Source organism: Aplidium turbinatum, chromosome 9 (genome assembly GCF_918807975.1).
Source record: "Aplidium turbinatum chromosome 9, kaAplTurb1.1, whole genome shotgun sequence".
NCBI classification, from domain to species: Eukaryota; Metazoa; Chordata; class Ascidiacea; order Aplousobranchia; family Polyclinidae; genus Aplidium; species Aplidium turbinatum.
In genome coordinates this window covers 26,466,817-26,482,554 of record NC_137480.1, presented here as the reverse complement: position 1 = coordinate 26,482,554, position 15,738 = coordinate 26,466,817, and the positions used below count along the sequence as shown (strand labels likewise).

General features: G+C 44.0%; 1 protein-coding gene across 5 annotated transcripts in view; it reads left to right on the top strand.

Moving 5' to 3' along the window:
* Positions 1-15,738, top strand: part of LOC145777160 (CLIP-associating protein 1-B-like) — a 37,288-nt gene that overhangs the window by 19,005 nt on the left and 2,545 nt on the right. The window contains exons 19-37 of one of the 5 annotated variants that reach the window (XM_082588464.1): positions 1,384-1,476; positions 3,210-3,233; positions 4,271-4,390; positions 5,846-6,043; positions 9,023-9,111; positions 9,706-9,806; positions 10,137-10,274; positions 10,724-10,787; positions 11,336-11,347; positions 12,081-12,244; positions 12,471-12,549; positions 12,627-12,770; positions 12,999-13,136; positions 13,514-13,626; positions 13,859-13,982; positions 14,190-14,270; positions 14,592-14,709; positions 15,096-15,310; positions 15,521-15,649. In XM_082588464.1, the coding sequence (XP_082444590.1) occupies positions 1,384-1,476; positions 3,210-3,233; positions 4,271-4,390; positions 5,846-6,043; positions 9,023-9,111; positions 9,706-9,806; positions 10,137-10,274; positions 10,724-10,787; positions 11,336-11,347; positions 12,081-12,244; positions 12,471-12,549; positions 12,627-12,770; positions 12,999-13,136; positions 13,514-13,626; positions 13,859-13,982; positions 14,190-14,270; positions 14,592-14,709; positions 15,096-15,310; positions 15,521-15,649 (2,144 nt within the window). The remainder of the gene's footprint in view (positions 1-1,383; positions 1,477-3,209; positions 3,234-4,270; positions 4,391-5,845; positions 6,044-9,022; positions 9,112-9,705; positions 9,807-10,136; positions 10,275-10,723; positions 10,788-11,335; positions 11,348-12,080; positions 12,245-12,470; positions 12,550-12,626; positions 12,771-12,998; positions 13,137-13,513; positions 13,627-13,858; positions 13,983-14,189; positions 14,271-14,591; positions 14,710-15,095; positions 15,311-15,520; positions 15,650-15,738) is intronic. The other 4 variants (XM_082588466.1, XM_082588467.1, XM_082588465.1 and 1 more) reach the window with 4 other exon arrangements.

Genomic DNA, 15,738 nt, shown 5'->3' with positions numbered 1-15,738 from the left:
TCCAAACGCTCACCCCTGGGTGCTGCTGCATTCCCACTAGGGGGCTGCGTTGACCTCGCCCCCATTGAGTTAACTTTGATTGTTTGTTGCCCCTGGATGAAGACTTTCGTGGCTCGGACGATCACATATACAAGCCCCATTCAAACCGGGTCATCCTGCCCGCCCTGGCGCGCGCGGGTAGTGTACCCCGCAAACCCTTAAGTGACCCAGGGGGGTACATGTCCGACTCCGATGCTGGTGAGTCTCTGTTGTCATTGTCGTCCACGTGTTCGATCGTGATTGGTTGTTGGATATTTCATTTTAAAAGAGCCACATTCTGCGTTGTATCAACTTATGCAACAATCCTCACCGGGAAGGCCCATATCTAACCAGCATGGTTGCTGGCAAGTTTGATCTTGCTTGTGGTTGTCACTTTCTTTCTCAAATTAAATCTCTTCTTTCACCAACCCTCATCATCTGAGCATTCCAACACCTCCTAACCATGGTGCTTGCAATAGCGAACCTGGCGGTCAACACCATATGCTTGTGAAGCTACAAGGTGTCACATTGGCGCAACGTTGTGTTGTGTCGAGCAATGTCGCAGATTTTCGGATTTACTTAAAAGAGTATAGAGTGAATTTCAAAATATAAGGTTCGTCGAATTCCACGCTTGCATTGGTTTCACGATAGTGAATGCACATCATGCACTGTTGCTATTCTGATTGGTGCGAAATCTAATTGATTCTGCTCCATGCAGGACGAACTTGCTACAAATCTAAGTATCGAGGTATGTTACTGTTGTGGATGGTCACGGTTGGTTGGTTGTGACGTCATCGTGAACATTTCCGTGGTATTTGGTTGTAGTGATTGTTTAGTGACTTGTCCGATGTTGTTTGCGGGTTTTGTAGCCGGTCCAGCTACAGACACCCCCTCCCACTCAAATACCTGCTCATGCTAATTCTGGACCATCCAAGGAAGGACGGAGTGGAAACGTTCAAATATTTCATTTGTTCTCTGTAAACGATGATTGAGCTCACTATATCTTTGCCTGGTTATGAGTTTAATGCGGTTACGTCTGCATCTTTGCACAGGCCGAGTTGTTGTTTGTATAATGTTGATTTATCATTGTTGAACGTTGCCGCCATCGTGCGGATGCTTTCTTTGGTGTACACCAATTACAAACGACCAATCCTTAAAATATTCATGTTCAGATGGAGAAATTTTTTGTTCAATCTTAATTCTTATGCGCTTGCACATTGAGGATAGAGTTTTGAACAACTACCGTAACAACTGTTCACTCACCCAGGTTGACAGTTTGACTTTATGGTACTTCCCAGACAGCATATCAGTCGTTTTTACATTGATTGAACGTCTGCAGATGTTGACCACTGCTTGTTGTTGCAGGGCGGCCAAGAAGAGTGGATCCCCATCACCACTCAACCTCCAGTAGCGCAACCACCAGAGGGAGGGAGACCGATCGTCCTGCTGCTTCACAACGTAAGTGCCCCCTAGCGACATCTTATTTGTTGAATTTTCAAGTTATATAACCGCGTTATGTCGCCCCACGTAACCTTCGGTTGTCGAGCAAAGGGTCATGGTGAAGTTGTTGATTATGATTTCAATCTTCAATGAATGCAAATAAGTATATGGTTGATATACAAGTCAGCTTGCTTCACTTCTATGTCTAGGAAAACTTAACGTTCTTTTAAGCAAGCACAAGATAGAACGTGATTTAGCATTCTTTTCAACTTAGACTTATTGTGCTCAATCATAACTTTAATTGAAGATCCATAGTTAACTCAGACATCCGAGCTGGTACCAAGGCAATTGTTCTCCACAACACGTCAATATTTCAACCGTAATTTGTATTTTCCGATTCATTTAATGTTAATTCTTAAGCTTGGAAAGATCTTATGTTGACACCATATGAAAGTTCGATACTTCAAACGTCAAAGCGTTTTTGGGATCCTGAGATTAGTTTTGTTTCCATTTAATTCCAACTCACAACAAAGCAAAGTTTCTTGGATTCAAAACACATAAAGCGAAGGGTGTTGTGTCAAAATATAGAATTAAATTATCGAATAGTTTTTGTTTTAAACAGTCCTAGTTGCGTCACTATGCGTCGACTGGCAACACTGTTTTCACAATCGTTAACTGTCAAAATAATTGAATCTTGCTTCTTCTCTGTTTCAGGAAAGATTAATTCTTTTTCTCCCGTTCGCACTCTTCCTCCTCCTGCTTATTCTTTTCCTTCTCCAACTCTTCACTCCAAGTTTTCATCTCACTCTCTACCTCGGAGACGTAAATCAAAGTTTTTGCAACATCCTCCTGCGTCCAATACTCCTCCAGTTTCTCCCCTATGCTCCAGGAAGACTAACATATCAAATGCGAAACCACGCGATCTTGATATTAAAACTAAAACAATCCCAGATGTTCCTGGGAAGTCTCTTGTTGATGGTTCCGAGTTTGAATTATCAGGCTACTCCGACTTTGTTCCTCTTGTGGAGGACTTGAATCCCACAACTCCTGATGTCGATTTATGTTTCGAACAAAACTTTTCGTCACATCTGGAAGTTCCCAAATTTGATACCAATCTGGCTCCACCACCCATACCAAGGAAATCTTTGTCTTCTCCCAACTCTCCCAGACCATCTCGAAAGAAACAAAAGCTCCCATCATCCAGACCCCTTTCTCCTCTTTCCAAGATGGGAGACTCCAAGATAAACGACGACTTCTCTCCAAGTAATGACTTCCACTTCTTTGTTGAATATAATGTTTGAATCATCTTCATGGTTGTGAAGCTGAACCTGATCACCTCACCACATCTTCTCGACTTCATTTCCAGCAGCGTTCGTTCTTTTATAACCGGTGTTCAAGCATGTGTGCCTTTTCATTTCATCTTCAATCAAACTCTTGTTTCGCGACAGATACACAGCGGCATCGCTTCACCAGACAACCGAGTCTTTCATATCACCAGGCCGGTGCGACTGAGCGTTATTTATCGCTGAAAAAGTTGCCGATACTTTGGTTAATTATAATTTTATTTTAACATTGCGTAGCGCCGATCATGCTAGGAATTACAATTGAATTAAGTCCTGTGGGTTTAGCATTAATTTCCACTGCAGTATCTTAGTAGTGAGGCACTGTATATTAATGCTCGTAGCCGTAATCACCATGTCAATAACTTTGAGCATTATGACACTAACACTTCATCTGTGCTGTCATTGAAGGATCATTGTCTGCAACAAGATACGGTAAGATAATGCTGTGCCACTGGTGGCAGTGCAACTCTGCATGCCAATGTATTGATATTGTTTGTCGAGTGTCGTAACTATTGAAGTAATTGGCTCAACGTCGACTGCTTGAAGTGAAGCATATCTCACCTTCTTACCAGGGTTGCTGCTTCGAATCAGTTGCCTCTGCTCTGTATACTCACTGCTAATATTGGGACCTGAACTAATGCAGCATTTGTTGTTCATGTTTTGCCACCCGATGGTTGAATGTTTATAAATTTTGTTGTGACCATATAACTAACTAACCCGAGTTCAATTCCTTCGGGACTACATCTAATATTAGTTTGGTATGTTTTACTGTAAACAACCTACAAACTACAAATAACCTGTGCATTGAACACTCACCCTGCTGTCCCTTGCAAATTCTTTGAGGGCCATGTACCAACTGTTCAACTTACCCCTTCTCTGAAGACGTGGTCTCTTGCTTGGCATGATATGTGAATCACACATGACCGTGCAACTCCAATCACACATGATCGTGCAACTCCGCGCATCTTCGATTGTTTGTATTGTGTTACAATGATTGATGTTTGAAAATAACCTTCTGCACATAAGATAACACTCTAATTTGTATCTCCTACTTTTTATTGTTTTGTGATTTCTTGCCTGGTCATAGAGGTAATTCCCCATCACAGAAAGTAATGATAATAGTCATCATAGAGAATCTTCGTCGTTAGGTGTTTGTGTCCGCCCGGTCGCTTGTCCATTGTTTTTTTTTTTTATGACTTTTATGCTGTGAAGTCCTCATGTACACACGGTGTCGTGGAATTCACATTTTAGAAAAATGATAATTAAATCTGAGGAATGCCAAAACTGGTCAGTATTCAATGAGTATCATGCACAGTGTTTCACTGTATCAAGTGTCGTTTTATCGTCGTATCAAGTAGATTCCACTTAGCAACCTTGGAGTGGTCTGTTGAAACATAAAAAGAGTATTTTTTTAGACAAAATTTCATCTCCAGGCAACAAAGAGCTGAGTGCTTGCTTTTCCCTTTCAGCTGGTAGCCGTTCCAACTCACCAGGCTCCCAACGGCGGTCGCAAGGACTCTCTCGGATATCTGTAGGAGCCAGGGCCAATAAGCTCCACTCGTATAGCGGCACCCTGGACAAGTCGGCAGGTATGAGTCCATTATTTCTGTCAAATTGAAAGCACTGCATTGGGCGCTCCACTGCGTCAGATGGTTTACTGCGTCAAGGTGGTCCACTGCGTCAGGTGATTTTGCATCAAGTGGTTCACTGCCTCAGGTTGTCGACTGCGTCAGGTGATCCACTGCAGCAGGTCGTCCACTGCGTCAGGTCGTCCACTGCTGCAGGTGGTCCACTGCTAAAGACGTGTTATCATTCTAACGTCATTAGCGAAATGTTGAGATTGTGAGGTCACTCATTATGCATGGATGAACACGGCCACGTCATCATCGCTTCACCATCGAGATGATGTCATCAATGCGATGCCATCAGTGGTGGTTGGACAAGCATGGTACCCCATTGTGGAGCTTTGTGGGTGTGAGGGAATGTTACCTTACCTAGGTCCTAGCCTACTCTTTGATGTGAAAATGTTTTGGTGGTTTGATTTGCTTTGTGGCCGCCTAATGCCGGTACCACTTCAGGTGTTGAAGGTGGTACCGGCTTGTGATTGCTTTCTAACAATGGATGTTCACCCTCCGTTGTTTTATTCTATATGTGAAACACTTGGGGCCATGTTTTAGCACCAAATATCGGGATAGAAAATGCTATGAAGCACCGAAGGTTTGTGTGACTAACCCAACTCTAGCGCCATCTACCAGCAACAACGCCAACTCGTTTGCAGGATCGAGCGGTTCTCAACACGAATGTGTTTGATGTCAACAGAGTTATCAGGGGCGCTTCATATTTCGGATTCGCTGCGGTTATGTGATGCTAGATTAGGTCCCGATGGTTTTGCGCCTGTTTAAGCGGGAACGCACTCGATTTGCATGGGTGACTTTCGATTTGTTGTAGTTTTATCACTTCACGGATCACTAGTTTTTGTTGATTTAATCGTAGCTCAATGCAAACTGTAGATATGTCTCGATTGAATTGATTATTTCTGACTTGATGTAACAATGTATGACACTAAACCAGACATTTTAAAAGTTACACGAAAAGCCATCCATATCCACAACCTGTGTGTGCCAGTCTTGAAACAACTCCTCATTCTACTGATACCGCCACAACTCCATTTTGGGGATTTAAAGAATCGTTGTTCACAGAGCAATTGGGAAAAGCCGATACGAATGCTTGCCCACCCAGCTTCCAATGGGCAGCACTTTAGAGTTGATTTATTGTCGCAAAATTTTTTAGTCAATATAAACGCAACTGCTTGCTAACTATAGGTAACCCGCGTTGGGATAGATGACACTCGACTATCGCCTCTGTGCCTGTGCTGCTCTGGTCCTACAAGTTGAAATTGCTCTCCGCAGATTAATCCTTGAAGTTCTATCTTTGAGCTTCAAGGTCCCATCGACCGTTCGAGAGGCCGCGTTAAATCGCTATTGCCTCTTTTGTCTCGTGAAATCTTCTGTTTGTCATTCAGACCGTCTGTTGTCGTATTTTAGACTTTGACCCTGTCTTTGTAAGTGGGAGTCATTGTGAACCCACCCGTACCCCCCACTCATCACCCACCAGAAAGTCACGCATCCCTGTGTCCAGCTCCCGGAGCGCTTCTCGAGCTGGGTCGCGACTCGGATCGCGGGTGGGGTCAAGGGTCGGCTCACCCACCGGGAGTCGTAGCGGAAGCCCCCCGCGCTACAAAGGTAAGAGGGGGCACAGTCGCTGCATGCTTCTCGCAATTTCAGCTGGTGCTGGAATCATTTTTCTTTACATTTATGTTCGGTGGAACTTTGGGTGAGAAGTAATTTGAGTGAATATTACTCAGCCCAATTACTTTGCTGTCAATCATCCGTTTATGTTTAATTCGCAAATATTGGCTCAATGGCTCATTGCATAAAGTTTATGTTTGCTTGATGAAAAGATTTATAATTTCATCTTGTAAATGACATACTTGTGTAAAGTCCTTCGGCGTCACGTTTAACGCAAAAGTATCATGGAATCGTCTTGGTGGCGTTTGTGTTGCTGTACAGTTGTTCAGACTGCTATTTTTGAGAACAAATCCGTTACTTTTGCAATCAGCTATAAATCTACCAGTGTCCATGATTTGCATGCACTTTTGTTGCACACATAAATTGGGGTCTGCTACTATTCGGTGAGTCCGATTCGGTGAGTTCCTAACCTCTAACCCCTAACTCCTAACCCCTAACCCTCAAACGGCAATCATAATTAGGCTACGGTACCCCATAATTTAAAAAAAAAATTGAAAAAATCCCCCCTTAAGGGATCGGACTCACCGAAACGGCCATTCCGTATAAGTTGAGCTTCACGACGTGAGCTTGACTTAAATTGGACAACATAAATTTGACTTCCAACATAAACTAATTCCCATTGAGGTTTTTCTGTTGATCTGAAAAGGTTGTGTAGTTGGGAAGTCATTTTACGATTCCAGCTCCAACTGGCTTATTCTTGCGTTGTGGTGGATGTGTAAATAGTCACACGTACACGTGTGTGGCGTTATGACCTCTGAAGCATGTTGCATGAAGGTATGTGAACGAAACTGAAACTGTTGTTACATGTTGGTGATGTCATAAAGCGTTTAAACACACTGATGGTGACCTGATTTATTTGTCATAACATGGCACCTTGGCTGCGCAATTAGGTTTGAACTTATCTGGTTTCCCTTCAAGCAATATTTCAATCCAGATCACTTCATTAACGACGATGCACTTGCCGCACCAAGTTGTTTAAAACCGCAACCACCCAACCCCAGGCTCATACACCGTCGCTCCTCGACTAGGAGCAGAAGAGCTACCATTTGTACAAGAGGAGAGATGTCGATTCCACCCGCTTCCGACAATAGCACAGTGTCCACCAATAGGGCGAGTTTGCTGCGTCGGTTGGCCTTTCGAATGCGATGCCAAACAACCACAAAACTGGAAGTTAATAGACAGGTTTTGAAGAGAGGTATTCTAGACACGGAGTGCGTCGTCATTAGAAAACTTGAGCGTGAATAACCCGAAAGAGTTTAGCTTGGTGCAGCCTTAGTGCATCTGTTTGTTAGATTTCATTCTAAAACTTTAGTCGCAGTCATCATTTAAGCACAGATAGTCTTACTTCGAAATAGTCCTATACATAGCAGTTCTTTTGACGATAAGCTTTAGTTAGTTGTCGGTTTTCAAACCTTTCTCTGCCACCAAACCATGCTGCTCCATTCTAGCTGTTGTAAACGACAGTAGAATATTTCTTCCAGCTGCTTGTTATAGCTGCTTCAAATAGACTCGCGTAAATTGTAGTAAACCTGTGCGTTGATGCTTCGTATGACAAGCCTACTCACTACTCAGCGCATGATCTTGCTGAGCAATTTTAATGTTGTTAAGAAGTTCTTCAAAGTGATGTTGCTGAGAAGTGTGTTTCTAGCATGTTTTTTGACTCAACAGTTAAACATTGAAATCTCCTCAGTTGTAAAGTGCTGTAGGTGTCTATGTTTGTCATTACTTTTGCAAGCAACGTTTCGTCTTACCTGTCGCGACTGTTCAAACAGGCGTTGCATCGCGGCGTCATCGCTGTAGATCTGCCTCTCGTCCCCGGAGCCATGCAGGATCCTCCCATGTCAGTCGGGACCCCAGCCCAGGTTTGACGTTTGTTTGATCCGGTTTGTGTCGTCATTGTGACGTGTGTTTGATCCGGTTCGTGTCGTCATTGTGACGTGTGTTTGATCCGGTTCGTGTCGTCATTGTGACGTGTGTTTGATACGCTTCATGTCGTCATGGTGTTGTGGAGATGACTGTCTCAGTGTTGGCGTATGTTGATGTCGCGGCCTCTGCCCTCGACTTCTTTTGGAATCGATGAGAATGCAGCCAGTTGTCGGTTTCAGCGCGCCATCGGAATCACGACATAATAGCTTTTTTGACTTGCTTGTCGTACGAGTGAATGCTTTGCAGCTTGGCTTTGCTCTGACATACATCAGCGGAATGCCCACTGACTATACAGGCTACATACGTTCAATTGTTCCATTGCATGAATTGAATATAATGTTGGTGGAAAAGCTTACAAGTTCTGCAAAGCTAATTTTTATCTTTGAAAACTAATTTGAAAGCAGCTTTGTGATCTTCTGTGTCGTCATAGCAGTTGATCTCGCGCTCTTGTGTTGGCTTGCATGACGAACGAGGTTTCACCGCAATACAAGTAGCGAGAAGCTCGTTGCTTATTTTCCGGCATGGTTACTTCTCATGTTCAATGTTCATCACAAGCTTGGTCAGACCGCATTGCATATTCTGTCTCTCACATGGCTGCTGTAGCTAGAACATGATCAAATAATGAATCAACTCATTGAAGTTGGTTATTACAATCAGCAGTGAACTGGGTTGAACTGATCAGGTTATCCCCGTTCTTGCGATGGATTAACCTTTGAGCCCCATCTAATTATGGTTTACTGGATTGGTAGACTGCCTAAAATTGCCCATGACTTTGACCAGCTTTCTCTAATCAATGACTTTAGTGTAGTCCTTTTACTTTGCATGATAGTTGCTGCTGCCAATATCGCAATTGAGTTGACTAACTATGTCCCGTTCATCAACATCGTGCATTCTTTGAACGTCTTGTAGAATTGCATGTTGCTTCCACGTCATTAGACGTATAGATGACGCAACTTGGCCTACACATTCACGCTGCACTGTTTTCAGGTCGTTCCACCTCCAACCCACACATAGCCCCTCCAATGAGGGTACTCCCCAAGGGAAGAGAGGGAGAGATAGCGTTGAACGACGCTTTGGTGAGTGGAATAGGAATAATCCAGTCGCCCTGACGAATGGTTTTACGTCATAGCGCGACGTCCAGACTGCATTGTGAAAATATTGGATGACGTCTAGATTTATTGATGACGTCTGGATTAATAGAATATGTTTTATTCACTTGTCACAATTCGTCGGCCAATCAGATGGACATAGTCTTTCACAGATTCCAAGACTGGTGGCTTAGCAGTGCCTATTAATTGGTTCGGCTTCCTAATTTGTTTTATCTTTTAAATAAAGAAAATGAAGGGGTGTACCAGCAAATGCACTTGAGAGGTTACTGTTATTTTTTATTCACTTGCTTTATATTTATCGGTCAAAATTAAGTCTGTTGCACTATGATCATTGATCATGCTCCGTCTGTTCGGTTTAATTTAAGGCTTCGGCTTCTGTTAGGCTTGGCCCCACCCTTATGTTGTCCAATTAGCCTGCAGGCCCTGCACTGACTATTGCAAGTTGCCATTGAACAGAACAAGCATTGCATCACCATTCACCAGTTACCTGTTGTCGTTGATCTGATGCATTGTCGTTTAGCGTGATGCCATCATTGATCAAATTCGCTTATTTCTCAACAGTCTCGCAAGCTCAACAGGAGGGAAGGGTACGGGGCATCCGATGATGAGATGTCGGACACCTCAAGCGTCTGCTCTGACATGTCGTCCAATTACACCGCGAGGTACAGAGGTTCATGCTTTGATATTCTAGTGAAGGGAAATCAAATTTCGTCACAAATTTGATATGGAGATTTATAAACTTACGATAAGGTTGAAGTGCTGCTTGCTTGTGGATGAATTCTTCAAGTGGTTGTCATCTGTGAATTATTTAATCTTGAAGATTAAATAATTTTATTCTTCAAGATTAAAATTATTTACACAAACAGAATGTCACATTTTCAGTGTATGTTCAACATATCACTGTGGATTCGAACCAACGTTATGGGACCCACGTTTTGATTGCTGGAACAAGTCTTCACTTAACCATTCACCCTTGTACCTTTAACTTGCAGGAATGGCATGAAGCGCCACCAAGCGATAACAGAAGACGTTGTCGAGATATTGCAGCTGTGTCAAAGTACCCTGTGGACGGAACGAAAAGAGGGCCTTGTGGGACTCCAGGCTCTCATTAATAAAAGAAAAGATTTTAGGTGAGGCTTGGTGAAATTGATAAGAAGCTGGAATATATATTATTATATATTACCACAAACAAGATACTAGCCACCAGTAAATACATGTTCGTCATACAAGTGTGCATAATGATGCTAGGCACCACTATATGTAGTTGCCGTAAATATAACTTCCACTCACCTCAGTAGTAGGTCTTTCATTTTGATATTGCGCGTCAACAATGAAGCGACATGCAATAAATGGATTGGAAGGGCTTCGGACTGATCTGTGTTTGTTTCGTAAAGCAACCATGCGTCACAATGGAGGCTCGAACGTCGTTGAATCGACGTCAGAGTGATCAGTGTTAGAACTTAGAAACACATTTAACCTCAGAAAATTTGCATTCCTATTTTTATGTAAACTGAAGTCTCTTCGTAGTTTGTCATAAGCAACTGTTGCAAAGATTTGAAACAACTTATCACGTTTTCAGTCGGATTCAATTGAAGAAAGTTCTCGAGATCTTCAACCGAATGTTCGCCGACCCCCATGGCAAGGTGAGTGCGCCACGTTCATCATCGTTCAAAAGTTACTCCGTCATGTTCGTCATCGTTCAAAAGTTGCCACGTCATGAACACACTAAGCCATGTAAAGCCACCAAACGTTTATTGCAATTAAAACAGTAACGTTGCTTGGCTTCATATGTTTGTGGTCCAGCAAAGTGAAGTTTCTACCGTAGCAGATCGTGACGTCATGTTAAATTAAGTGTTGTAGCAAACACAAGGAGATGAGATATAATCTTTGCTACCTACATTGATCGGTTAAAGCATTTATGACGCAAAGACAGGCTTGCCGTCTACTTTCTGGAATTCACTGTCAAATGCTAATCGGCACTTTAACATCAAAAGCTGTGAAAGTAGCAACTTCGTAGAAAGAGTCGTCATCGCGGCCATTGTGACGTAATAGTGCTCCCTCTATTTGTCGTGGGTTAACACTTTGCCACTGCTGTTCATCTTTTTTTACAGCTCTACTTTGTAATATCCAACGTTAAACAAACGTTTTCTTGCGTTGTTTTAACTCCTTTATCTTTATTTTATGCATTCAGGGAACCAACCGGGTAATGTTTGTGTTTCATCCAGGGATGCAACCAGATACGTCCACTGAGGGTCTTTTAGGGGGAACATTTCGAAGTTTTTAATGCTGTTGTTAGATTTGAAATTTCTTGATTTTTTATTGATGGGGAATGTGACGTCCTTGGTTGCAGCTTTGACGTCATGCTTCATTGGCGAAATTTCCACTGTTGTAGGCACTGGCCATGATACGACAGTGGAAATCCTGCTAGGATCGTTTACACTTTTGTTCGCATCATTGCTTGCTTATGTAGATGTTGCGTGTTTGGGAATGCAATGAGTTTCATGGAAGCCACGCTTACACTAGATGTGTTACTCCGATTCATTAAGTAACTGATGCTTTGATTTATTTATCACCGAGTCATCGCGGTTTCATTAACGTCACGTGAGTCTCGTTGCGGTTGACTGATTCCACGTGACCCATCACCCCGACATGTGACGCCGCTTCATACAACCGTTCTTCACATTGTGCTGTGACGTCATAGTTTCCATTCACACCTTGCGCCCGAGTGACGGGGTTGTTGTAAATTGTTTGGCTGATGATAAAATGTGGTGGTTGTAATTCTTTGTTCCGTCTGACCTCCCGATCAACAAATCGTTTCTAACATGACGATGAAAGTAACGTTTACACTAGAAAGCGCCGGTACGTCGATGTGTGATGTGGTACAAGTATTGAAGTGCGTTGTTTCGTCACGTTGTCATACTCGCCAATTCTCCCAGGTGTTCAGCATGTTCCTTGAGATGTTGCCTGACTTCGTCCACAACTACCATGAGCAGACGGAGGAGTGGTTGTATGTCCTCCTCACTCAGCTTCTCAAGAAGATGGGATCTGATCTTCTAGGATCCGTACAAACCAAGATCCTCAAAGCATTACAGATAGCGAGGTACTGTCAGAGTATGACGTCATGTAGATTTTGCTTGGTTTCTTTATTTTAACAAAATTAGAAAGTTTAAATATTGTAACCTCTAAATTTTTCCCCCCTGATGCGTGATCACCTACTGACGCATTATTCAACGTATAATCACGTACTGACGCATTATTCAACGTATAATCACGTACTGACGCGTGCTTCATCACGTGATCAACTACTGATGCATCTTCTTCCTCAGGGAATGTTACCCGACCCAGCTGCAGTTCAACATCTTGTCACGTTACGTCATCGATCAGACGCAACGACCCAACCTGAAGGTAAGTTTCGTGAAAGTTCTACGTTGATCCAACCGTGGACGACGACAACAACAACGTTATTGTCGTCGGATTTGCAGGTGAAGGTGGCTCTCCTCCACTTCCTCCTGGAGCTCGTTGCTGCTATGGAGCCGAGCGAGATCGCAAACACCAGCGACACCAGACTCGCCCTGTCCCGTATCATCACATGGACCACCGAACCGAAAAGCCAGGACGTCAGGAAGGTCAGTGACGCCTTGGTGACGTGCCCATGACGTCAGTGTGACGTGCGAGTAACATCAGTTCGTTTCATTTCTTATGGTTTTCACACTGATCCTCATCCATCATCACTAGTCCACCACCAGTATCTGTTGTAACAGATGCGACTTGATCTTATTTGAAAGCACAAGTTGAGGTGGCGCCACCATGCGCACATCAAGGCCTATATTTAACAATCGTTACCTGTCGCTCAGGTGGCGGAGGCCCTGGTGATATCGATATTTGAGTTGAACGCCCCTGTCTTCACCATGATGATCCGAGTCCTTCCCAAGACCTTCCAGGACGGAGCCATGAAGGTCCTCCAGGGCTATAAGAAAACGAACGACTCCTCGGTGAGTGATGACGTCAGCGACCATCTCGTGGTGGGAGCAGCATCATGGGCTTGTACTGACTATCCCAGTTTTTAAGTCACGTTCGGCTGGGATGGTTGTCTGCTCATTACAACGATATAATCACGTACTTTGATGATGAATTTCTGCATCTTTGTTTTGATATTTTAGCATCTGCAATCCGCATTGATGAATGTTGCTCTGGCAACTAATTTACTAATCGAACCAGAATTATGTGTAGTCTCGTATGAAGTTCATTGTGCTTGGTTATGAATCATCATCGCAAAATGGTCTTGATTGGTCTCCTAACGACGCACCGCTTCAATTGTTACGTCTGTTTGTGTCGTGTCTTGCAAATTTTTAACTTCATTGCATTTCAGCCTCCCCCCAAGTCCGACTCCGGGCAAGTCGTGGGCCGTGTTGGCGTCTCCCCCAATCAGAGCGTGGTTTCCCCACGGGGGAGTGTTGGAACTGTGGACTTGATGTCCCCTCGGTGAGTGAATATAGTTCAAAGGGAAGATACCTCCCCACCCAGCATTGTGTCGTCTTTGATGTGATGTGTTTGTTTGTAACAACTGTGTCGCATCCATGCAAACTTTTGTGCGAAGTGGTGTCCATACACGAAAAGCGCAACATAGACGGGATTCGAACTCACTGCCTACTGGTCTCGTTTCTGTTCGATCTGGTACTAAGGTAATTATAACTATGTCGTTTGCGTCCTCTAGCGGAAGCATGAACGGTGACGAGAGTATGGACAGAGACGAGATCGCTGAGAACTTCCGCGACATTACGGCGGGTATACAAAAACTACGCATGGACAGCAGCACTGACGACATGGTCACTAGGAAGGTAAATGCCTGTTACTTTGTTGGAAAACAAATGCTTCGGTCAGCGATGCTATATAGAGTTTCTGTGATAAAACAGCCGAAAATGTTGACTTAAAGATTTTATCAAAAATGTATAAAATATTTCGATTTGTAACTGAATTTGTATTATTCGAAACAACGGTTGTCCAGGCAACGCAGCGATACCTAACGAGCAATTTTTCCCTTCTAGTTGTCGTTCGAATCGCCCCCAACAAGGACCATAGGCTCATCCCCCATGCTTCCCCGGCCCAGGGCCACGCCCCATCCAAAAGTGAGTATCGTATGTGCGGTGGTCGTCCATGTGAGAGGCGACTCTGTGGTTCCGCTTGTGGGCAGCCATGCATGACTTCCCACACCCCGAGCGGGTGTGACGTCATAACTGTGAGCGTGAAGCCATTGTCATTGGTGGCTATCTACTGTCCTCATTAAGTATGTGACATGTGCTTGTAGTTTGTTTATCAACAATCGTGGGTTGTCCTCATCCCCCATTGTCCGAGTTATTCACGCATCGCCATCGTTATGACGAATCGCCGAAACTATTGTTGATCATAGCAAATGTGCGACCAATCAGTGAACTCTTCATTGTCCACAGAGCCAACCGACGGGCAAGGAGAACTTGTACAACCCGAACACGTATAGCGACCTATCGCCCACCTACCACAAGAAGTTACTGAGAGAGGCTGTGTTCGACGAGGACGCATTCAATGAAGGTGCAGCACTTTGTGACCACATAATGCCATACCGATGCTTGAAACATACGTCACTTGATGCGTAGGGATGGAATGGGGTTGGTGTCGTTTGTTGCCTCTAATAACTTTTACGGGATTCAAGCGTTTTAGAGGATTCTTTCTCATGTCGCACCCCTTGTCCCTTCATAAGAACGTTGATAATTGTGTGACTGACTTCCCTCGCGTTGATTCCATGAACTTGATCGATTGATTGTTGTGAGGACTGGGAGTTGTTCACCTGTCCAGCCACAAACTTGTCTCACTTGAACCAAACCATCGCGACCTCGTACAAATACGTGTCCCATGCCCAGCTGCCATCTTGAAGCATCGATCTTCCGCTACATATCAACGTAATTGTTTCGTCACAGAACTTCCTCTGGAGCAGCTGGACAGCAACATCGCCGATGTCGCGTTCGCCTTCTCCAGCGGGAAAGACAAGAAGCGCTCCATCGACGACCTGTTCGCTGTCTTACGTAGCAGTGACGTCATCGGAGGGTTGGCAGCGTCCCAGCAGCAGATCCAGTGGGACCAACACTTCAACACCATCCTGTCCGGGCTCCTGGGGGCGCTTAGAGGGGGCAATGTGAGTATGCGGCCCTAGATGTGATGGGGCGATGATGTGTGAGCATCCAACCAACTACACGTAGTGTCATAAACTCTAACAAACTAAAGCTGTAAAAGTTTGATGGTTATCAAATTTCATTTATTAATGAATTAATTTATAATTTTATTCAACAAGCAACTTCTGCTTCTTTCAATAAGTGACGTAACTTAAACGTCATCACGTTACCAGGACGACGTTCGTGTGTCATCGTTGCGGGCGCTCAAGGAGATGCTAAGGTATCTCTCCACTCGCTTCCGGAGCCATGCGGAGGTCACCATTATCCACATCATTGAGGCCCATGCGAGCTCCTCCAAGGAGGTAGGTGCTCCACTGCGTCATCGTAACATATAAGCTTGATCTGTGAATGAAGAACCTACATGGACTAGTTGCCCTATGGTTGTGTTGGT